The sequence below is a fragment of the Emydura macquarii genome, unplaced genomic scaffold (genome assembly GCF_026122565.2).
Source record: "Emydura macquarii macquarii isolate MOO-44397 ecotype Brisbane River unplaced genomic scaffold, CSIRO-AGI_Emac_v2 contig_2897, whole genome shotgun sequence".
Lineage (NCBI taxonomy): Eukaryota > Metazoa > Chordata > Testudines > Chelidae > Emydura > Emydura macquarii.
In genome coordinates this window covers 47,532,431-47,558,031 of record NW_027133034.1, presented here as the reverse complement: position 1 = coordinate 47,558,031, position 25,601 = coordinate 47,532,431, and the positions used below count along the sequence as shown (strand labels likewise).

The 25,601-nt window shown below is 40.7% G+C and overlaps 1 protein-coding gene across 1 annotated transcript; it reads right to left on the bottom strand.

The window, feature by feature from the left end:
- Nucleotides 1-13,681: 13,681 nt before the first annotated feature.
- On the bottom strand, nt 13,682-25,501 carry UTP15 (UTP15 small subunit processome component). The gene is made up of 13 exons (XM_067568869.1): nt 25,337-25,501; nt 24,338-24,530; nt 23,466-23,558; nt 23,176-23,360; nt 22,061-22,239; nt 20,885-21,010; nt 19,860-19,995; nt 18,604-18,688; nt 16,359-16,508; nt 15,943-16,044; nt 15,608-15,741; nt 14,880-14,938; nt 13,682-14,367 (listed from the first exon to the last, which is right to left on the bottom strand). The coding sequence occupies exons 2-13, from the start codon at nt 24,425-24,427 to the stop codon at nt 14,147-14,149; spliced, it is 1,560 nt and encodes a 519-aa protein (XP_067424970.1). The 5' UTR covers nt 24,428-24,530; nt 25,337-25,501; the 3' UTR covers nt 13,682-14,146.
- Between the last annotated feature and the right edge of the window lie 100 nt (nt 25,502-25,601).

Sequence of the window (25,601 nt, the reverse complement as noted above, 5' to 3'; positions counted from 1 at the left end):
GGTTATATCACGGTGAATATCCTCCAGGAAGCGTTTCACAATGCCGATCATGACTGCTCTTGCCATCAGTTTGAACCCTGCTGCCCTGCAGCTATTCACAGCTCCCCCTTTAAAGACTAGGGAATTTTTGAAATTCCACTTCCTGCTTGTTCAGCCTGGAGAGCTCACATCTCATCTTCCCAGCTGACCATGCTGGCTTCACATGCCACATGCCCTCCCCCTTGGAGCACACAGGAGCTTCTGGATCCGATCGGTACTTGGGGAGAGGAGGCTGTGCAGTCCCCGCTGTGCTCAAGCAGAAGGAACTTGGATACAAATGGTCAGATTTCTTATTTAATGGCAGAGCAGGGCTATGAACAGGACACACTGCAGTGCCATGGGAAAAAAAATCAAAAAGCTGCAGCGAGGCTACCAAAAGGCTAGTCAAACTGTCGCAATCACCGGCCACCACTTGTGTAGGGACCAAAGTGGCACACAGCCAAGCAGCATAGGGATCAGGTTTGAAGCTGCTCGCATGGAGGAGATGCCCCTTAGCATCCCTGCTTACTCTCAGGCATGAAATATCAGCTTCTCTGGCCTCTGCATGAGGAAAAGGGTGGCACAATTTGAAATTTTGTCCTTATCTATCTGCATCAATATCCCAAACAACGGCCCCGAATTTTCCCCCTGCTTGAGTGCCCTCTCCCCCGAGCACAACTCACCCTGCCCTGGTTAATCGTCGAGCTGTGTGCTTGCCAGGGGACAGTAAGAAAGGTGTATTTTACATCAATGCTGTTATTGCACTCCCACTAATGCTTCTGTTCATTGTTTATTGAGCTTCTACAGATGTGCCCTTGATGGTGCCCTGCTGATGTACCCTGATGTTCTACTGATGTGCCCTGCTGAGCACCTGTGGCTGATAAGAAAACGACCACAGAGGAGCAAAGAGGAGATGTTCCAAGAACTCCTCCATTCCTCTGAGGTGGAAAAGAAAAAAAAGGCATGGAGACACACTGTATCCAAAAATCAGAAAATTGATAGGTAGGAGAGAAGGGAAACCTACACGTGAGTGATAGCAGGTCACACATGCATGATAAAAACCATGGAGGAGCAAACAGAGCTGCTAAAGTCACTAATGCTGCACACTGAATTCATGTTTTGTAGCTCCCACTTGCAGCCAGTACAGAACTGCTTTCCATGCCCTCCCCAAACTCCACCCACACATTCCTACCACACTTGCAGCCCGTTTCAGTGTCCCATTCACTCCATCCCTTCAAATAGCTTTCAGACCGATAGTTGGACTTACACCCAGCTGTCATAGCCCACACTGCACCTCACTGCTTTCTCCCTTCCAACCCAGCTTTTTATGTATTGTGAATAACTGTTATTTAATAAAGACATATTCTGTGAAGAATCAGCAATCTTTATTTGTCTCTTGCACAAGGTGGTTGCACCTCACATTGATAGTGCAAGCTGGCTAGCAGTCATAGCATGGCACAGTGCTGGTACAAAGACACCTTATTGGTGCTCATTGTCAAAATAGTTCCTCAGGCCTCCCTGATTCAAATGGTCCCCCGTTATGCTCCTCTAATAGCCCTGACATCTGGTTGTTCATATTCAGCCACAAGGCGATCCGCCTCTGCACTCCACCTGGGGGAAGCTTTTCACCCTTAGCTTCACAAATATTATAGAGCACATAGCAGGTGGCTATAACTAGGGGAATATTTTTGTCCTTTAGGTCTAACCTGCCATAAAAGGCATCACCAGTGAGCTTTTAATCTGCCAAACGCACATTCAACAGTCAGTAAGCACCTGCTCAGCTCCTTGCTTGAGCCATAGCAGTAAAGGGGTAGGCTGGACTCATTATGGGCATTTCAACATCTCATTGGAATCTTTCGGTCTGGAAAGAAAGTCCCTGCTTACTGCTTTCTGTACAGGCCAGTGTTTCTGAAGATGTGTGCATCACATGCACCTTCCTTAACCAATCCACGTTGATGTCAGTGAAACACCCACAGTGAGCCACAACTTCCTGCAGTACCATAGAAAAGTACCCCTTTCTACTGATGTACTCCATCGCAAGATACGGATATGCATGCCATCTATCGCCCCACCAGAGTTAGAGAATCCTGTCGCTGCAAAGCCATCCACTATTTCATGCATATTTCCAAGACTCACAGTCCTTCATAGCAGAATGCAATTAATGGCCCTGCACACTTGCAATAACACAGCTCCAACGGTGGACTTCCTGACTCCAAACTGATTAGCAACCACCCGGTAGCAGTCTGAGTTGCCAGCTTCCACACGGCAATTGCCACGCACTTCTCCACCAAGAGGGTAGCTCTCATTCAAGTGTCCTTGTGCTGCAGGGAAGGGTCAAGTTCCACACAGAGTTCCCTGAAGTTGACTTTGCTCATCTGAAAGTTCTGCAGCCACTGCTCGTCATCCCAGACCTACATAATGATGCAATCCCACCACTCAATGCTTGTTTCATGCACCCAGAAGCAGTGGTGTCCCATGCACAGATGGTCCGTGAATGCAAACAGTAATCCAGCATTGTTCATTTGCATGACACACAGCAGTCAGGTGCCTCGGATTCCAGTTCTGATTGGGAGATCATGATATACTGAATGAGTAGCTATGATGTGTTCAGAAAACTGACAACAGTGGAAAGCAGTGCAGGATCCATCCATTCAGACAGAGATGGCAGGTGCTCAGGAAACTGGGGCCGTTAAAAAATGCCATGAAACACAGTCAGAAATGCATGGAATGACAGGATGGAAATCACTGCATCATGGGATGTTGAGCCCACACTCATGATGCACTGTGATCTCTCCGCCTTCCCACAACTCCTAGTGGCACAAAGTGGCCAGTTGCACAGTGGGATACCTGCCCACCTGCACTGCTCTCACTGTTGATGCTAGAGCACCAACTGTGGACGCACTTCAGCAACACGAGGTGCTGTGTGGGCAACACAAGCATTGTAATTACAGCACTTTTTGATCATCACTAGAAAGTTTGGTTGACACAAGTTACAGTGTAGACAAGGCCTAGCTATCTATCACACATCAACTTTCATGAGATGCACAATAAAGATTACAGGGGGCAATGCCACTGCATTTTCCCTTCTTGGAAGTCAGGAATTATCTGGTAAGGATGATTAGCTCCAGCAATGCTGGGGTAGCACACAAAAACTGCATTGTTGTAGGCACTGTTATAAATGAATAGGCAAACAGGCTCAGCTCCTCAAAGTTATTTAAGCACCTAGAGGCCACTGATTTCATTGGGAGTTAGGTGTCTAAATACCTTTGGGGTTCTGGGCCACAGCCTCTGCCCTGAAGTGCTAAAAACTTTAATTCCATCAATCAAGAAAAGAAATGTTCATTGATCTGCAAATGCCCTTAAACTAACCCTAAGAAAGTCCCATTAATAGCAACAGATGATATATAAAAGTTATGTTAATGTTTAAAACAAAACTATTGCTATGTTTTTATGCAGTGTTTTTGTATTTGTGTCAGTCCCAGGATGTTAGCGAGATAAGGTGGATGACGTCATATCTTTTATTTTGAAAGCTTGTCCCTCTCACCAACAGACATTGGTTCAATAAAAGATATTACCTCACCCACCTTGTCTTTCTAGTATTGCTACGTTTGTAATTCCTGGTCTAGGATGGTACCACTGCCCTCTACTGGATGGATTCACAAGGCATGATGGATGAACTTTATGCCATAGTCTGTATATAGCTAGCAGCTTTTCCTTTCACTCACTTTATAGGAGGCTGTGCTTCAAGAGCAAAGTTCTAAATTCTACACTCTGCCATCACCTTCTGAACAGCTATAGTGTACGCATAGTGAGAAATGTTCATTCTTAGGCCTTGTCTACACTAGAGACTTTTGTCATTCTTGTCAAGAAAGCCAGGGAGGTTGCCACAGTTGCTCCAAGCACGGGGCAGCTGCCAGCCAGCTCCCCGGGACGTGGGTGGCTGGAATCCAGTTTCCGGCTGCGTGTGGAGACTGGGCAAGAGCAGGCAGCTGCAGCCCAGCTGGGCCAGGGAGGGGAGAAATTCCCACATGGCTGCCCCAACTCCCGACTGGTACCAGGGAGTGTAGGTGGAGGGGCAACCCACAGGGAGTTGAGGAATGGGTCTTTCAGCTCCCCACACTGCTCCTTAGGTCAGTAGAAGTGCTCCCTGGTGAGGACGCACTCCACCAATCCAAGGAGAGCAGTGTGGACAGCAGTCACCACTATAATTATATGTCAACAAATTTTGTGGTGTAGACAAGGCCTTAGAATGCCATGGATTTGCCATATTATTACTGATCATTACATAGTTTATGCTCTAATCATACAGTTAGCATTATACAAACATTAATCCTTATGGCCCACCCTCACTGCCCAGTGAGTTACATAAATGTTCTTATCCACATTTCACAGATAAGGCAAGAGATACAACAAGTTTACTTGACTAGCTCAAAGCCACACAAGACAGTGGCAAAGCCAGAAACAAAATTCAGGAATTCCTGACTCAAGCTCATTCCTCCATGTGATACTGCAAAATATACCTTGAAGTCCAGATAATGCAATAGCATTTTACATTATAATATTTTCATTCTAAAGGATCACATCACATTTTGCTTTCCATCCCATCCTGAATGTATAGAGTATGTGTATGCCTTTTGTACTGTATTTTCAGGTATTAACTGGTCAATGTCTAGCATTTTCCTAATGTGATACAACAGGTGCAACTACAATGAAACTTTTGTTAACAGTCTAACTAACCCTGGCCATCTATCCTTACAGACTACAAAATCTCAATCTCCATTGTACTACATTATGCAGCCACTTGTTAGAACTTCAAGGAAAATAGTCACTTATGTGCCCACTATTAAAAATAAATAAATAAAAATACAGGGAAAACTGTTAAGTCTCATCCCCACATGAAATGCTACACTGCAGCGTCATTGGTAGGCAGAATAAGGGAGGTTTTGCTACTGTGATCTTTGTGGGAGCCTCCCTTGGAATTTTTAAAAAAAATAATTATGTGGAAAGCAATTGTCTTCTTTTGGTTCCTTGCCTGGGAGAATCATTATAAACCTGCTGGATATGCAATATTTCCTTGTCCCGTGCCTGCAATGCTCTCCCTATCCTACTGTGCCAAGCGCCCAATCTCTCTTCATTCAAATCTCTCCTGTAACCCCACTTCTTCTGCAAGGTTCACAATATTAAGCCACTGACTGAAAAGCAATGTATATACAATCAGGATCTGGAATTTCCAATCTATTGTGCCTGATCTGTGTGTGCCTTTCAGACTGCCAGGCTCCTGTGGCAAGGATGTCTGCATTTATTACAGCTCCTGGTATGTGGTCTGTACTAATAAATAGTAATTATTATTTTATTAACAATGCATTCTGCATAGAAAGCAGCTACAGAATTAGGTCCAAAATTGTCTCAGTGTTAGAAGCAAGTGCCACACATCATACATTCAATTAAAAGCTGTGGCCAAGAATGTCAATACAACGGAGGATCCCCCGATAACCACATGAAGTCATTACTAGTCTCAAATTATATAAGGAAGATTCAAGCGTCTCATTTATTGTCTTTTCACTAGATGCCTATAATTCACTTACCTGCCCATCATTTTCTTTATTTAAAAATAAATAGTTATGCCATCTCTTAAAGAAGCAGACATATCACCCGGTTGCAACAAAAGTTCAGCTCAGGGAAGCAACCCTGCCCCACATGGTTTGAATGGGATCCCTGAAGGAGATCAGAACAAGGTGATGTACTCACAGTTTGCAAAGCCAAGAACCTTGCCCTCCAAAAGGGAAATAAACCTGCCTTCAGAATTTGCTGACTATCATTTGCTTCTCCATTCTTCATAGCTTAACACCACTCGTCACCTCATGTACTCTCTGGGCCAAATCCAGAGTACAGAGAGGTCCAACGGTGAAACAACTCATTGACTTCAGTGGAACCAATATGTGATCTTGCATACAAGTCTTTTAAATGTCAGAGCTGGAAAGAGAATAAACAATGGTGTAAATACAGAGAGTGAAAAGATCGTAAGAGTCAGATCCATGAAGGAATTACACAATCAGATGGATGATTTACAGCAAAATCAAACTATAACAACTCATTTATATAGCACCTTTCATCCAAACCAATCCCAATGTGCTTTATAGACAGCATATATAGGGATCGTTTCACCCACTATTGAAATCTAGCCACTTCTCATCTGCAAATAATCCAGATGGCACCTGCATATGTCATTAAAATTTATGAGACAAGTGAAGAATTTCTTATACAAATGGGGATCCCTTTTCTCCTTCTTCCACTTCCCCACTTCGCAAAAAGTGTTATGGAAATTTTCTTTAAAATAAGTGGTCAGGATCTTTCATTTACATCTCATCTCCAACAGCAAAATGCCCTCTAGCATTAGGCTGGGACATTGGTTCATAACTGAACTAGAGAGGTGTGTCACTTAGGCCCTGATCTTACAAACATTTTAAGCACTTACAGAACTTTATTCTTGTGAGCAGTCCCAATGAAATTAATAAGCCTACAAATGGTCTAGACAACCATTTAACTCTCACAATAGAAAATAAGCCGTAAGATTGACTTTAAAAACCATTATATTTTTTAAATAGTGTCCTTTGCTTTGCCTTTGGTTTCCAAGCTCTCTCTCCATAATTATGAGAGCAAAGGTACTGCGTCAGGCATATCAGAAGGCCAAAGAGGCCAACCGATGAGCTGGTGCCAAGCTGTAGACTCAGGAATGAGATACAAGCTAAAATCACCACTGCCTATGGAAAATGGTGCCAGTATTCAGTGCCAGTTCTCTGTACTCAGTTTCCTTCAATCAAGCAATTCCCTCATTTCCCTCACCCGACAGGCCATACTCACCAGGGCTGGTGCTGAGTGACACCGTGTAAAAGCACTCTGAAGCAGAAGTGTCAATCAGCATGTCTTGTTTAGAACTTTGGGGTAGCAAGGGAAGGGAGCTCAGAATCTTAAGTTTCGCTTTCTGTTGTGATTATACTGACAATGGTACCTCTGTATGTTTTATCTATAGCTGCGGCTGATTCAGCCTTGAGGGGATCCCCTCCACACCTGTGAAACACCTGAGCCAAATAAGGAGGTGAAAGAGGACTCAGGATGATATGTTCAGCAAGAACCTGCAAGCCAGTGCTGTATCAGATCTTGAACAGAGCCTGGAGGATGAGTATTGCAGATTGTATGGAGAAGGAAAGAGTGGACAGGAGAAAGGTCGGACAGGTGATGAGTCGGAAAAGGAGATGCACTAGGACATAATTGGATTTCCTCCTGCAGCAAAACACAGATGCTGCAGACTCTGGTAGGCCTGCAGGTTCAACAATCCTGGACTCACCTCCCTTTGCAGTCCATGGAGAACTATAGTATAGCACTTCCCTTGACCCTCCCTCAACATTCCATGTGGCACCAAGGGCCGCAACCCTGCCCCTACCACTCCACACTGGGAGACATCAAGGAGAACCACAGCTTCACATACATCAATCGTGGCTCTCTCAGGTCAGTGTACACATGTAGCTAAAACTGGACAGGAATGTTCCTTCATCTTCTTTTGCCTCTAATCCATAAATTAAGGTTTAATGTCTTTGCTTTTAAGTTGCACAGAATTTTTTTTAAATGTTTTTGTTACTCAATAGAACTCTATTGTTTGGAAAACAAGTCATTTTTATAAGTTCCCAACATATGCTGCAAATACCTGGTGATATTGAAAGCACCAACTTACTTGTGATTGTACACTTTGATGCAACTCATAGGATCAGTTATACACCATGTCATCATCATAAATGTACAGCAAACACCACAAAATTAATAGATGCATTGTCAGTTTTCTATTCATAGATGTACACCACACACCATGCAATTCCTAACAGGTCCCCAAACTGCAAGGCCATGTAGAGCGCAGTACACCACAACGCATTACTGTGTCTTGCTGTTAAAGTGTGCATTTAGAGACTCCATGAGCTCTATGTTGAGCTCTTCAGATAAAAGCCATTGCATCTAGCTGTTCAAACTCAGCAGACAGCCACTCCACCTCCATCCTGCAGCCTGGCAGCAGCTTTTCACCATTTGCTTCACAGATATCATGCTGGACACAGCAGACTGCTATAACCATTGGGCTATTTTTCTCACAGATACAATCTTATCAGTAAACAAGGTCAGGATCCCCTCAATTTACCAAAAGCCCATTCAACTGTCACTCTGCACCTGCTGAGCCTGAAGAGAAATCTATCCTTGATGCTGTCAAGATGGCCAATGTATGGCTTCATTAGCCAGGAGAATAAGGGATAGGGTGGGTCCCCCCAGGATCACTACTGGCATTTCAACATCGTCAGTAGTAATCCACCAGTCAGGGAAAGAAAGTTCCTGCTTGTAACTTTCTGAACAATTCTGCGTTCTTAAAGATGCAGGTGTAATACACCTTTCTTGACCAGCCAACGTTGATGTCAGTCAAGCATCCCGTGATCCACCAGCACTTGCATAACCATAGTAAAATAGCCCTTGCTGTTGATGTACTCTGTGGTCTGATGTCCAATTAGGAATATGCATGTCATCTATCACTCTCCTGCAGTTCAGGAACTCCATTGCTACAAATCCCTCTGCTATGCTCTGCATATTGCTGAGCGTCACAGTGCCACATAGCGGGAGATGAGTAATGGCCCTGCACACATGTATGACAATGGCTCTGACAATGGATTTTCCAATTCCAAAATTATTTCCCACTATTAGCAATCCAGCTTTGCAAGTTTCCACAGTGTGATCACCATTCAGTTCCCCACTTTCAGTGCAGGGTACCCCAGGAATGGGGGTGGCTGATGTAGCTCTGCACCATTAAAAATGAGTAATATGGCTTCACTATTTTACTTCACGTCTCTGCTTTGCTCTGCCACTCCACTCCACCACTGCTCTCTTACCAGCACTGACCTACTTGAGTTACCTCAGAGCTGGTTTTGGGCCTGGTCTCTCAGACCACACTGATTTGCTATAAAACACAAAGACTAGATTATTTGCATTTTGATGTACTCTACTGAAGCTTCATGGAGGGGGGCTTCCCATTCACCCAGAGGCAATGGTGCAGTTTGCTGTTCTCACTAGAAATACAAACCCCAGAGGTTACGAGGCTTTGGTTTCTCACCCTTTAGCCACAACATCACTAAGCTTTCCCTATGAATGTCAGTGTGGAATCTAAGATTCTCCATTGCACCCCTGTGAAGGTAAAGTAAAGAGCTGAACTACCCTCATCACCCACCATCTTTACAACTTCACACAACTTCCCTACAACCTCCTCCCATCAAACCAAGTATCAATTTTGAGCAGCATTACACTCCACTGCTTATCCTTAGGGAAATGAGAAATGACAGCTGCTCTCCACAGAAGCCGAGAATTCCTATTTAACAGTCACCATTTTGGCCACCACTTAAGACCCTGTTGGAATTACTAATATCTGAAATTATTAATATATATATATATGGGAAACCAAACATCAATTTAACCATACATTTCTTTATTAAATCCAAAAGCCAAATGGTAGTTATACAATTGCTCTAAACACGCCTAAAACACCTACTTAATAAGCAATTTACTTCATCCAAACAGAAACAAAACATTTACTGTATAAGCATTTGTTTAAGATACTTACAAACAGGCTAAACTCAGGGGTGCTTAGACCCATACTGGTCGGCTTCACTGCGGTCATGCAGGTATTAGCAATGAACCCTTTAAGAGCTTCCTTTTTATTAAAGGGTATAAACGAGTGATGTCATTGCCAACTACTGACTTGAGCTAAAAACCAATTTGAGGCAGTTCACCCTAACTTCCAGTCTTTAATCCAGATTTACAATCCTTTCTTCACAAGGCCTGTCCTGCCCTCTTCCTTGATGCCCAGAAGTTCTTCCATTACACCTGGGTTCACATAGGCTTTAAACACTTCCCACGTAAATATCAGGTCCTGACTTTCCTCTTCTTGCTGGAGGACTCTCTGGAAGAATGGACTAGGATGAAGTTATCACAAGACATTGAAACTTGAGCTGAATCTTTCCAAGTTTATATCTTCCATTCTGTCCCTTTCTCCACTTGCTTGTACTCTACCCCACAATAGAGAACAAAATATCAGCTCAAGGTTTCAAACCACTGTGGTGATATCACCATTTTACTCCATTGTGCTGGCAAAAGAAACAAAGGCTTAATAGTTCTAATTATAAAAAGAATTCAAACAAAGCCAAGGTTTCTCAAATCACCTTCACTGCTGCAATTGCACTCACGTAACATGCATGTGGCAACTATAGAACTGACGGAATAGCTGTTTACAAGCTATCCTAATGAAGTTTAGCGCCTGAAAACAAGAGCAAACTCGATGTAACCAGCTCGCTCTCTAGAGGCCACCAGCAAGCGTTCTATGGACCAACAGTAGTCCTCAGATCACACTTTGTGAAATTGCTCTAGATCAAGCAGCATTAGATATCTAAGGTCTTAATATCTAGGTTAAAATAAAAATCATGGGGCAAGCAAGATAAAGTAAGTTGAGCTATACTTGAAATATTTACTTGTGATGGTTCTTTTGTTATGGGATTTGAAGCCTTTCAGTTGTTTCCTATTTTTTGGGGGGGGGGGGGGGGGGGAGAGGGGGGTTGTTTTCCAAATAGTCTACTAATAACGTAAGACTGTAAATAAATTCCATCTTTTAATCTATTTTCTCCATATGTTATGACAACTTCCCCATTTTAGGTAGCTTTAGTAATATAATTAAGGCTAGTTTAGGCCAACACAATAGCATTCAAAGGACAACAGCTGATATTCAAAGGTGCTGGCCTTAGAGAATTTCAGAACACTTAGTGGCAATAAAAATTTCATCATATTGCTCTGCGAAAAAGTGTCCACTGAAGTGAGGTCAGAGTTATCATTGAGGAATGCTTTAGTAAACTTTGGAGGGGAAAAAAACGCCAGCCCCACCTGCTGCTTCCTCCCCTGCACTTCAGGTGGCAAAGCAAAGGGAAGAGATAAGTTTAACTTTCCCCACAAACCCAGCACCATTTCTGGGTTCACGAGAAGGGACTTGGTAGCCGCTCCTCTGGCATCCTTACACATTATCCACGCTTGGGAGGACCAAAGGTATAAGATGCAAAAGCTATTTGAAAGAGGCAACTGGAGAACTATCCCATCTAAAGCCTTCCAAAATCAGATGGATGCACATTTTGTAAAACAACTGTACTGGTGAAAGTATATTATAAAAGAATTGTGCATTTAAAAGACATACCAACCTGGCAAAGCGACCTGCAGATCATGGGAGTGTGCACCTGAAAGGTTTCTTCCTCTTGCTCCCTTTAAGGTAGAAAAGCCCCACACCCACAAAGCTAAATCTAAGAAGCCATACACATGGTTAAGGTTCTTATTGAAATTTCAATCCATCCTACTGCATTCTCATGTTTCTGGATACAATATTAGTGTGTAGTACATGCACTTCAGGAGAATTAACAGTACTATGAGAACCTCAGCTTCTCCTTTAAGTATGCTGACATTTGAAGTCAACAATGCACTAGTGCTTAAAAAAAAAAAAAAGCATACATGCTAGCATACACAAAGAGACCCATTGTAGACATTCACTTGTCTATATCGGTCTCAGTCATTTGTTTTCTTTTGTTTAGTTTGATAGTCTCTCCCATTATGATGCTAAACTTACAAAATAAATTACACAGAAAAATGCTAATGTATTTAAAAGAAGATATTACCATGCAGTCTCTCAAATCCTGCTGACTACAGAAGATATAGGGTAATTTTCAGAACAGATAGCCTGAACTCAAATCCTGTTTAGTACTAGGAGCTGTGGGTGCAGCTATCACATTAGACACCCCCAGCCAGCTAGCACTTGATACCATATGGGGCAGTGAACTTGGTTACACGTGAGATATGCCTAGTTTCTGTTAGTACTTTTATGTCACAACAACAATGGCCACGTGACCTACCATTAGAAAGAAACTCATCTCAAGTAAGATTACCTGAATCTTAGGACCATGCAGTCTTGACCCAATGAAAGATTTTAATGAAAACCTGCAAGGCTATTTTAGTAGTCCTCCTAAAACTAAGGTCTCAAATATCATTAGCAGTACTTGAGAGCCATGAGCCTGTTGTACATTTCTACTTGTGTAAATGACACATTTGAAGTTAGTTCTAATTACACTCTGCCTCCACTGTATTACATTAGTAAGCTCATCGTTAAGACATCCACGGATAGCCAATTCTCCCCCCCATATTAAGTTATCAATGCAAGGCTATTGGTTATTCCACCGTTTTAATTGCATTGCCTCATCCTATGGCTCTGCTATCCATATGTTTCTTGGAATTCCAGATACCTACCTTAGCGGCCCCGATTTCTTTACACAGAAGGTGAGATTGAAGGTGGGTATCACCAAAGAAGCTGTCCAAGATGTTTCCCCCATTAAGACAGAAAAACATCTGGCTACTAAGAGAAACATCCACCTCTAGGACTCAAAATTGTATTTAAATTCACCCATCAGAGGCATTATGTGAGCAAACTTTCAAGAGTGCTTTCTGGACTAGGAGGCCTGAGTAAAATTACTCATCCCACCACCAGTGCCAGAAGCCCTTGCAACTTGCATGAAGTCTCTAAAGTGATTGAACCTGAATTAAAATTAATATGCTAAAGTAATTATAATATATTGAATTCCCATATTAAAAAGTTAAGTCACCCTTCAGTCTGAGTATGTTTCCAGGAATATATTTTTAAAAATAATAAATTAGTGCTCAGAAGTAAGAAAGTTTTCAATGTTCCAGTACCAACTATAACCTTTCCCCTTCACTGTCCCTGTTTAGTGTCCTTAAGTAAAATACACACTGGCCTGTGTGCAGGCTGGAGATTCCACCAGGGCTCTAATTTGCAGGATATCCAGGATTTTAGCTAAAATCCTGGATGAATGTACCATTTTATTTCTGCCACTAATATCCACCTTACCTGCCACACCTGGCGAAGATATGAGATCATGTGCACCACCCTTTGCTGGCTTGAGACCATATTATATCCCAGTCACCCTCCAAATGCGAGTCAGAACAGATTCCAGTTAGAAATCAATTTCTGTCTTCACACACCCTACACATATGTATTATTGACCACCACAAGCCTCTTTTCAATTCAGACCAAAAAAATTGCCTTCCCCAACACTTGATAGAAGCTTTAAGGGTGGTGCAGGTTATAACAAACAATTCACATATGCAATAGGGCAGACTTTTAAGTGTATTGCACAATGCAAGTGATGGGATTTAGCTGATATAAGGAGAATGGGAAGGAAAGGAACAAAGTTAATATTGATGCTGAAACCTTAACTGAGAATTTCCTTACTGATGAGTTTAGTTTGTCTTTTTTAAACTAAATTGCTTTAAGGGAAATAAACTCAAATCAAAATAACCTATTTTGTCTAGAATTGAGTTTTCATGAGCTAGCATTCACTTTTTAAAAAAGTGAACACATTGCAAGGATTTCAGTAGAGATACTGAGCTCAGACTCTTCCTGTACCCCTAAAAATGCTTCACTATTATCCAACTCTATTTTCTTAGAGAGATTATTGCTTTTTATTAATTGGTTTCATGCCAAAGATTTGAGCTGGGGAATAAAAAGGGAGAGGAGAAAACAAAATGCAGTCAAGCTATGTGAAAGTCATACTTGGTTTTATTCCTGTGGCCAAGTATCTGAGATTTGAAAAATACCAATTCTTGCAGAATTGATGTATATTAAAGTTAAAGTTAGATCATCTTTTTGGGGAATTGGAGGGGAGGAAAGAGGAGCAATATAAAACAGTGGTCACAGATGGATTCAGAGGAACAAAGTCTCACTTTGTACTGACCGTAAGATGAGTTTTAGTAGTTAAATAGCTTTGTAATAAAACTTTAAAATCTTGGTGTTCAAAAAATTACATGGAAAGTTTGTCTTGAAAGGGTCCATTATTCCTGTTATCAGTAATCCAGTCTCTTCAAAACACAGCCTGTAGGAGTTATTTCCATTTTCTGATGCAAAGCGGTATTTTGAAAGCTGCTACAGAAAAAATGTTCTGTGGAAAGCTTTGCAGATTTCAAATCCAAGGAATTTTCCACAAATATGATTTATGGAAGTAGACACTTAGTTACTTGTAGCTTGTTCCAGAGCCCTCAATATACCATTAGATTTGTTCTCTAGAGAAGTGGCCTTTTTCCTTGTCATGGTAGCAAACAGTGCATCCATCATTCCCAGAACTTCAAGTAGTTCCGCCTGGTAATCAATCTCTTTTTCTATGATCTCTTGGAGTTTCAAGAATTGTTTATCAATGATTGCTGATTGTCCAACCACAGGGAGATAAATATCTGGGAGGAAGGAAAGTTATTTAAGTGAGTCTATGTATGGTTATCCATGTTACTCAGTTCATATTTTATAAGCATATATTTTACACTTTTTAAATAGATAGTTATTTCTGATAAAATAGTCTTATCTTGCCACAAATTGACTTAATAGCCTTCTGAAAAGTTACTAATATAGTTTTACAGTAATTTCCATGCTAGTAAGACTGAAGGAGACTCAAATTTTGTTTAAATATTTACTGCTTGTGGTATTATGTACTGGGAGAAGTTGGGGGAAGCCAGTCCTACTATACAACTGTGTAAAGGGCATTCAGAGCCTGGGAGGGGTTCTCTTTGTAGAGTGACTATTAATCAAAGTGAAGTGTGTAATCTGATCAGTCATTTTTTTCATCAGTTTTAAATTCCACGTTGGCTGTCTAGGCAAAATGTAGAACTTTACTCTTTATAACAGCATAATCTTAGCTTGGAATAATGCTTAGCTTGGAATAATTAGAGTTTCCTTTTGGTATAGTACTTACCAATAATCATTTCTGCTACTTTTATCAGCATAGGAGCAAATCTTGGCTCAACCACATACCTGCAGAGTCAGAGCAATTCTTCAAATTAAGATACTAGTCATTTACTCCCATGCCACCAATATCCATAAACAGTTTCCCCATACTTATGTACAACTTACTTACAAAGGTTTAAACTAGACAACTTTTCATTCACACAAACGGGCAACAGCAATCCCACGAATGAGAGAATCAGGAAGTCACACGTGACACTGCCTCAGTGGGGAAAGCACTGGGGCTTGGAAAAAGTGACATTCTTTTTAAATAAAGGAAGACAGAACACACGCATCAGACAACAGGACTCATAAGGCTGTGGAGTGGGAGTGTGGCAAGAAAAGGGGTGAGAAGGTGGGTTTAAAGAACCTCATCCTCTTTTTGGTAGGTTTCAAACTTCTTCTAAGGAGAGAGAGCAGCAAACTTGATCAATGTGCATTTTATAAATGAAAGTCAGTCTAGTTACAATATAAGCACAAGTCCATTAGGAATACACAGTGAATGCAAACAACAAGGGTAAAATCTAAACTCCTGCCCTTGCTGAGGTCAGTGGCAAAACTCCTGTTCACTTCAATGGGGCCAGTTTCACTCTAGGGGTCTTAAAAGAGGTTCCTGCAGGTAAGTATGGCAGAAGTTGGCAACACGGAACATCTGCCTTACGAAATGGTCTTGTCAGAGGTAATTTAGGTGAGTGATACCTTATCAAGAAAGCCAGGAGGACATTAAGTTGTTTCTCATCTCGTCCTGCAAGTGCATTTTTCAGTGTTCCTCTGCGATTTAGCTCCTGCATGACTGCAACTGTAATTTCAGGTGTTCTGCCTCTGTTAGGGACCTAAGTATATATAAAGGGTTTAGTTCCAGTGCCCACTTTCAACATAAAATGAAATCTACATAGACACGAGTAGATCTATGTACACAAGAGAGATTTCGTCCCCTTCTAGCCCTGTATCAAAGTTATACCATTTCATAATACGTAAATATACATTTTAAATGAATGCACTGAATATTGATGCACAAAGCAGTAATGTCTTACCTCAAGCACTGCATCAAGAGCCTTGGATACCTGGAAGCTTTTCAGTAGTTTGTCATACTTTTTCAAGTGACGTCTCACTGGTTTACTGACAAAGAAATCCTCCTAGAATTGAAAAGACAGCTCAGGATAGAGCAAACATTTAATGCATTTTTAACATACTTCTCCTCAATTTCTTTATATTGTTTTTCCAGATGCTGCAATTTGTTGTCCATGAGCTTTCTATTATCAGAGTTCTGGGAAAGTTATTGTATATTTGGGAAGTCATGTTAAAAATGCAGTTGTCAGCACAATAGTTAGATCATTCCCTTTAAAACTCTTCATACTAGTATTAGTGGATAGATTTTTTAAAATCAATTTTTAACTTTGAAGAGTTATACAGAATGCAGCTCCCACACACTTCTTCCTCTCTCCCATACCTGCTTTGGCATGTAGTTTCTTCCCTTTACAAAGGTTCTGTATGCTGGCCGTTTCTTCTTTGGAAAACGTTCTTTGCTTTCTTCATGTTTTCTGTGTCTAACATTTAGCACTCCGTTGGTCATACCCACAACTATAGTTTCATCTTCAGGCTAAAATGAAGAAGAAATTGAGTTAGTAACCAAAACACTTTTCCCATAGCAAGCTGAGTTCTCAGGTTATATTTATATATTGTGTATTAAACAGGTCTGATAAAAACCTCAAAGTACCCCAAACCTCCATTATTCAGCTCCCCATGTTAATCAGACAACCCGCACACACAGGTCCAGAAGGGGGTGATCTTTCCTATGGCCGTTAGATAGTGCTGAAGCATTGCATTTCCCCATTCATTCTCTGGTTTATCCAGATTTTTGGTATCCAATCTGGCACCGATCCCATTTAAGAGCCGATATATGGGGTTCTGCTGTACTTGGACTTTTAAGTCCCTCACCAAAGACTATTAAGGAAACTAAGTAGTCATGGGATAACAGGGAAGGTCTTCTTGTAAATCAGTAAGTGGTTAAAAGACAGGAAACAAAGGGTAGGAATAAATGGTCAGTTTTCACAATGGAGAGAGGTAAATATAGCTGCCCCACCCTTCCCTCCGGGATCTGTTCTGGGCCTAGTGTTGTTCAAAATATTCATTAAAGATCTGGAGAAGGAGTAAACAGTGAAGTGTCAAAGTTTGCAGACAATACAAAATTATTCAAGATAATTACAGGGAAAATCTCACAAAACTGGGTGACTGGGTAACAAAAGGGAAGATAACATTCAGTGTTGATAAGTGCAAAGTAATGCATATGAGAAAAAATAATCCCAACTACACACATAATGATGGTTCTAAATCAGTTGTTACCACTGAAGATAGATCTTGGAGTCATTGTGGACAGTTCTGTGAAAACTTAAGCTGCTGCTGTGCATTGAGCTGAAAACGCTAACTATGTTAGGAACTACTAGGAAAGGGGCAGAAAATAAGTATCATAATACCACTATACCAATCCATGGTGTGCCCACACCTTAAATACTGTATCCAGCTGTGGTCACACCATCTCAAAAAAGATATTAGAATTGGAAAAGGCTCAGAAAAGGGCAAAAAAGACTATCAAGGGTATGGAGAGATTAAAGATTAGGGCTGCTCATCTTAGAAAAGAGACGACTACTGGGGAATATGATAAGGGTCTATAAAATCATAGTGTGGAAAAAGGAAACAAATGTTATTTACTCTTTTCCACAATACAAAAAAACCAGGGGTCGCCCGATAACATTAATAAGCAGCAGGTTTAATACAAACAAGAGGAGGCTCTTCTTCACACAATACACAGTTAATCTGTGGAATTCATTGCCAGTGGATGTTGTGAGGGCCAAACGTATAAGTAAGTTAACCTCCCCCCTCCCCCACCCCCAAAGAAAACCTAAATAAGTTCAAGGAGAATAGGTCTATCAATGGCTATTAGCCAAGATGATCAGAGATGTAATCCCATGCTCAGGGCAACTTTAAATCTCTAACTTCCAGAAGCCGGGAGGAGAGAAGGGGTGGATATCTCCAAAATTGCCCTGTTCCATATACTTGCCCTGAAGCTCTGGTGCTGGCCACTAGTGGAAGATAGGATACTGGGGTAGGCAGATCATTGGTCTGACGCAGTATGGCAGTTCTTATGTTTGCCATGGTACTAAACAGGCTGAGGTCTCTGTACTCAGAACCTTGACCCTTGTTTAAAATTGTTAATGTTGTACAGAGACAGGGTCATGTTAACACCTTTGACTCTCTGGGCTCATATAGTTATCTAAATTAATACTACAGACCCCTAGGACTCTCACCTCTGAGAGTGTTAAATGTTACTGTGTTAAATGTAAACAATTAAAAAAATAAAGGGAAAGCAGCAGTTTTCTTCTGCATAGTCATGTTTCAAAGCTGTATTAAGTCAATGTTCAGTTGTAAACTTTTGAAAGAATAACCGTAACATTTTGTTCAGAGTTACACCTCCATTCCCGAGGTGTTCCTAACTCTTGAGGTTCTACTGTATATTCAAAGCCTCTGGATAATATTTGTACGTGTAGAATTTATTCAGAGATCCTCACACACACAGCATACCCCTGAAATTTAGAGATTGCAATGAAAACTAAAATGAATTACGTAGACTTACAATTTTTTTAAACATACCTGTTCCCAAAGTGCCTAGAATAAAACAGTTCTAATATTATACTTACAGCCAATGCAAGACTGAGAATTGATGCTGCAAAATCAAAGCTGTGGACTACTTTGTAGGAGGCTGTACTGTAAATTTTCACATGCCTGCACAGAAGAGCAAGTTATTTACAACTTAACATTTTCATGTCTCAGTCTAGATATTTTACAGAAATTTCACTTCCCTTACAAACGTTACAACAGACCCTTCTAAAGAGATTTCAACAAGTTTTACATAATAGTTTCCTCATTCCACACCTGATTCTACTTTTACTAGTCTCTTCAGATCTCTAGCCTGCAGAAAGATTTCATGCTCACTAATTCTCACTTGTTGTACTATAGGGCTGTGGTTCAAACATCCAGCTCATGGCCCAGACCTGGCATGCATGATATATTTATGTGGTCCATGATAGGCAGATTCTGCAGAAACTAAGTTTTCATTTAAAAAAACATTTCAATTTCTAGCTGTCAAACTTCCAAACATGAAATGAGTGTCAAGATAGTCTTCCCAAGACTGCAGAGGAAAAGCCAGAAACAACGGCTCAATCATTTGAATCTTATCTTTTTAGCCTCTTTTTGCACTAGGTACTTCCTTCTGCCTATTTGGACCCCTCTTGCCAGTGATTTAGAAGGAAATACATAGAGGAGATTATTTCCCTTGGAGCTCTACTGCTGTACTGTCACCAGATCAAAAGATGACAGGAAGGACCAGAGCAGCCACTTTTGGAGGCAGGGAACAACAGCTAACGTGAATGAAGAGTGGAGTGGAGGTTGTCATTTTTGATGTAAGGTTCAAGGGAGGATTATTAGCAAAAAAAAAAAAAAAAAAAAAAAAGACTCTGAACTAGACTGAAACCAGAGGCATTATTTAGTAAGCATACCTACCTTTTCATATTAAACTGGGATCAATAAGGGTGTGTGTATGTAGGGGAGCGGAGGGCAGGACAATTTAAGTTTGGAGTTTCAGGAAACCAAATAGCAATTTGGTGAAAAGTCACAGTTCGGCCCTCAGAATGACTCATGCAACTGCCACTTAAGTCAATGGGAATTACAAATGCGCAGTTAAAAGTAGAACAAGGCCCCAGATTGTGTTTCAAGGTTACTTGTACCGCTAGTTGAAGTCTTGGTATGAAAAATATTGTTTTTATTACTTTAGCCTGGTGTTTTTCGAAGTCTCCTGCCTTAATCTATAGCAGTCATTATTGCAAATGTGTTTCCCAAATTTAAAAACAGAACAAACACCAACCCAAAAAGTTAGATCATAGTGAAAAACACTAACCTGTCTAATGATCCTGAGAGCAGCCTTTGCCCAGAGCTACTAAGGCATAAACAGGTCACAGTTTTATGGTGATTTTTCAGCGACACTAGTAATTGCCCTCCTTTTAGAATGTCCCAGACTTTAACATACCGGCCTCCTAAAAACAGGAAGCACAGGCAACGCAGTTTGGACATGCACACGAAAACTTATGCTAACACGCTTAAACAAGTTAAGAATAAATACAAAAAAAACAAACTAGTAAAAAGTCATGGCTTCCTTTTAACACTAAGTTTGCAGCCTCCAACCCCATCCACTTATGATCTTCATGCCTGTCAAACAATTTGAGTTTGTACTCAATAGGAGACATGAACTTCCTCTAGAAGCAGCTGGGAGGAAACAATATTGTATCACTCATGTTATAGCAGCTGTGGGCATCAAACACTGTCAGAGATGTTATGGAGGAAAGTTACAAGACTTATCTTTTTTAAGAACATTATGAAGGCTCAGTTTGGGGTTGGGGATCTTCTGTTTGTGTTGATAGAATGGGGAGGAAATATCCTTAAGAAGGAGATTCTTAGCCCTTCAGGTCAGGGGCAGAAAAGTCACATATTTCAAGAATGTTTCATAGGACAAAGATTAATTTTTCCCATTCTTCCACCCTTGCACAATATGACACTATGCCAATGAGAGTTAGTCCTAAAGTCTTCTTTTTTTCAGTTTTGATTAACAGCAAATGGGAACAGATTACAGAGGCGAAGACCCTGTCCTGAGAGTGCCCTGCTACCTTGTCCCTGAGTTTAGCTCTTGGGACAGACAGCAAGTTAATTTCAGACAGGGGCTACTACTACAATGTGATCTGAGACATCCAGTGCCAGGCCATTTATGGCTGCATGACAATTGAGAGTCTTTGCTGCATTATTAATTAATGCAGTTAACTTGTGTCACTTCAGTGTTTTGGTCTCAGAAATGCCAAATGTGATAACCCATTCCGGGGCTGCAAGTTAAAGGGGAGAAGAGAGGGAAGAAATTTCATTTTGTTTAAATACCTGCAGACACTAGAAGACCCCCAGAAGGGAAGAGAAGAACACTTTCCACAGGCTGGCCATGCTCTACAGTCATGACACTTTTTTCTCTCCGTGCGTCAAATACTTTCACAGTGTGATCATATGAACCTGAAAAATACCCCAGTGAAGTTGTAATTTCCAAACCCAGAACATTTAAAAAACAACTCCCCTCCCCCCACTTATCTAAGGTGAAATGTTCAGTCTCAAACCAATGTCCACAGGAACTGCTGACCAATAAAATAGCAATTAGCGTCACAGTTTAAATATGCAGTACCTTACATAAAGTGAATTTCCAATTTTCAGAAGGTCCAAGGCTCTGACTTCTAGTCCTACCAAGACACTGGACCTTCAAAATCATGTCATTCAGATCAGTTTCCTCCCTAGCCATCCTTGAATTCATATGACTTTAGCACCAGGAATCACAAGAACCACTAGAGCGATATGCAAAGGTTTTACACCATGTAAAAACTTGGAGTGTCAAATATCAAATGTAATGAAGGATTACTGTAATCCAACAAACAGTTTGATACACAGAACATTACTAATGTAAAGTTATGGTTAAGATTTATCTATCAGTTATACTATGCTATAAATGTGCATGGTACTTAATCTTGAATGTTATGAAAATATCAGGAAATTCAGAAGTAGTTGGTTTTAATAGCTACTTAATCTGCATTTGTTCCAGTTTTGAAACTTCAACTTTTAGACTACACTTGCCATGTATCACCGGTGCCATCTTTTCCTACAACTGTGGCAAAATTTTTCAAAAGTATTGACATATTAGGTAAATGGAATGCTTGTTTACCTATTCATAGGAACCCAAGAAAAAGTCTAGTAAGTATTTTAGCAGAATCATTAACCTTAAATGACTAGAGTATGGTTCTACTCAAGATGAAACAAGGTAAACAAAAACAAACAGAAGTGACATAAGAGGCAAGCTCATTGTACTACTGTAATAACAGTCAACGTGTAAAGGTAAATATTAAGACTATCAAGCTTTTAAACAGAAAAATCAAGGAAAGAGGAGACATGAAAGGTAGGAGAATCCTAGGAAAATTTAGTTCACTAAGATGCAAAACCCAGATCAACAAGAAACTACTTTTCTGAGTTCCTTACATGTGACCCAGTTAAGACAGACAAGTATTTTACAGAACAAACCTGTTACAAAAAGATCTGTGTTCAGTTTACTTGTATAGCCACATCTGACATAATCTGTATGCTCACTGTACGACACAATTTCTGTTGCGCTTGGAATATCCCACAATTTGGAAGTATAATCGTCAGCACCAGAAAATATACGGTATTTATCAGACAGAAAGTCCACGACATGTACTGCTCTAGAAACCAAAATATCCAGGATTATAACAAGTACTTCAAACTTGGAGTGTAGAGTTACTATAAGAATATACATCCTCTTAATCTGAAGTGACATATGATAAACTGGATAATGAAATATCTGCTCTGGGAAGGTATAATGCCCCAGCTTGCACGTCAGATATTCCCTTCAGTGGTTCAAAGTTTATATTAAAAGAACAAATCACAAAGAGTGGGCTATACTATTTTCTTCTTAGAATATAAATTAATACTACCCACCATGGAGGGCAATTACATATTCTTTTGCATATATAGGGAGGGTACAAATAAGGTAAAAACCTAGTAATCCTATACAAGAGTTGTAAGGGATGGTCACACTGTACATGCTTGCTTGTGCATCCAAGCGACACCAGCGATATCTTTACCATAACTTTTTTCCTTTTTGTCTTACTAAACCAGCAAGCTTTTTGTTTTTTTAAATCCAATTTTTTACCTGCTCCTTGCCAATCTTGGCAAATTTCTGCATGGCTTTCTTTTTATTTTTTTTTTAAATTTAAGAATGTTCTTCTGCTGAAGACTGTGTCTCTTTACATATGTAGCAGATTTTGTACAGGCATGAAGGCACAATGAATATTCACAAAGTGTGCTGTCAATGCATTACATGCACATATACCTTTTAAGTAGCATCCAGTTACAAGATTGCACACATTACTTTTACTACTACAGAACTCTGTGTTGTCCTAGTTTGAAATTAAGAATTACTGCCACTGCAAATCTGAATTTCTTGTTACAACATTTGAAAGCTTTCATTTTTAAGATCACCAAAATAAAATTTGTGAAACTGTAACATTAAGACTATTCTACAAAATATACTATGCAAAGTATTCCATGGTATTTCAATCATAAGTTTACACATAAGTAAGCTTATATACACAATGAATGAAGCCATATTGTCTTACTTAGTGTGACCATCAAATTGCCTCAGTGCTGCTCTTCCACTGATATCAAAGAGCCGAACGATACCTTCTTCACTACCAGCAACAAGCAGCTTGCCATCATCTCTATATGTAGCACAATAAGCAGCATCTTTGAAGCGAGAGAATGTTTTGATTGGTTCCTGAGAGTATCGACCATAAATATGGATCTAAAAAAAAAAAAAAAAAAAAAAAAAAACACACACATTTTAAGTTAGTAAATTCTCATACAACACCAACTGAAAAACAAAATAGGGTTTATTACAAAAACTTACCCTTGAAGAGGCTGTGACAGCATAATTATGTGGAGGAATTGGAGAGAAGTCAATTTTATTCACTGCACCAAATTCCTTTATCTGAACAGGAGTCTAAATGAATTGAATTAAGATTAAGAGATTTAATTTTTACTAGAGATTTTTATTAGAAGTAGGTTTACAAAAGACATGAAAGCTGGACACTGATAGTCTACAATTGTTTAACTTCTAAACTGAATTACAACAGAAAAATCATGGCTGGATTTTTTTTTTTTTTTTTTTTTTGGTAAAGAGTTTTTTCCTCCCCAGAATTTACTTCTCTCTTTTTTGCTTTAAGATTTTTTTTTTCTAATTTTATGTTTTAAGCATGATGTTTTTTCATTACTAAGGGATGCGCCAAAATGCAAAAACATGCTCATATTGTATAAATATGTACTTTTCAAATATTCATGTGTACATTATACCTAAATTGTTTGGTATACATTTTAATTAATTAAAAAAAAACCCCACTTATTAAAAAAAACTTTGAAAGAGATTGTGATGATTAAGATAAATGAAGGAGCATATATTTTATTAGAATGAACTGCATATATTAGAGGAAGCAATTTGTGATTCAAGTCAGTCTGGGATTCTGAAGTGTTGATTTAAACTCATTACATACATATGATGGATAGTTGATTTTAAAAACAAACATATAATCACATTGTCACGTCTGCTGAAGCTATTTTGCTATAAACTGCACAGAGGCAGTCCAGTTACAACAATGGGTGGGAAAGGTCATTTTTAGATTTGGGTTTACGTTTTGGCCATAAAAAACAAGAGAAAAACCTTTAAGCAAAACTAGTACACCAACACTTAAGATACGTTCTCATACACTAACTGTGTGTTCTTACCTTGTAATTCTTCCAATACAAAGTATCTTGTGTGATTTTCTCACCAAGTTTGGGAAATGACTGAACCACTACCGGTTTGTAACTAGCCATTATTTCATATAATTAGGGTCCCAAAAGCAGCAAGTGCAGCCCCCTGCTCTTAGGTTCTCAGTAAAGCACAAATGTGGTATTTCTTTTTTTAAGGCAAGTGGGGCTGAAAAACAAGAGTTTAGAATAAATTTTAAATTTGAACAAACCAGCACAAAAAAAGTGAATGTACTTGAGAAATAATTCAAAATGCAATTAACATTCATTCCACTATAAATGTGCTGAAATACCTTATCCAGCCTCCTGATTTTAAGTTTTGGTACCGGGTTGGAAGGGTTAGGGGGAAGGTAAGGCCAAGCAATACAGTAGCAGCCTTATATCTAAAGCAGTGATTCTCAACCCGCGGGACACTTGCAACTCAATCAGCACCCACTTGCCACCCATGTGACATCCTCAGAACCACACAGGCTGCACATATATTGCATGGATGCGGCCCACATAACACAGAGAGAGCTGCATATGCAGCCCACAATGGTAAATAGGTTGAGAACCACTGACCTAGAGTGTTTAAACTGGGTCAGATCACAAGTGATCTCACGTTCGCGTCCATCCACGCACATCACAACAGCCACCTCAGTGTCACGGAGCCCTGCTCAAGACCTAGTATTTCTGACCCAGACTAAGGCCCTCACTAGTGCCTGCACGACGCAGCCCCTGTGATCGCCCCCCTCCCCGGATAGGCCCCCCGCAGCCACTGTGACAATCCTTTCCCTTCCCCTCAGCAGCACTGCAGGGCTCGAGCTTGGCCACTAGCTCCGAAGCTGCTGGCGCCGGGCAAAGGGGCTCGTCGTCGTCCCCGCAGAGGCGGGCGGTAGAGACCGGGGCCCGGCTGCTCTCCTGGGTGAGCGCGGGGCGGCTCCTTTTCGGGCGATGGGGGGCCGGGGCGCTGCTCTATCCCGTCGCGATCCCCACCTCGGAGCAGGATCCTCTGTCCCGACGGGGTGACACACGGAGAACCCGAGCGATGGAGCCCGCTGCCGCCTCAGCAGGCGGAAGTCACGTTGTGTCGCACGGCAGCCCCCATCGAGCATCGGCTTAGTCCTGTCGCCGAAAAAACTCGTCATCAGTGCTGCGCTTCGGAGCAGGCTACGCGACGCCTCTCGCACTGACGTAGCTCTGACCCGCGTAACCGCTTGAGAGGCCCAATGAAAAAGGAAGAAAGACGCCAAAGTGTCCA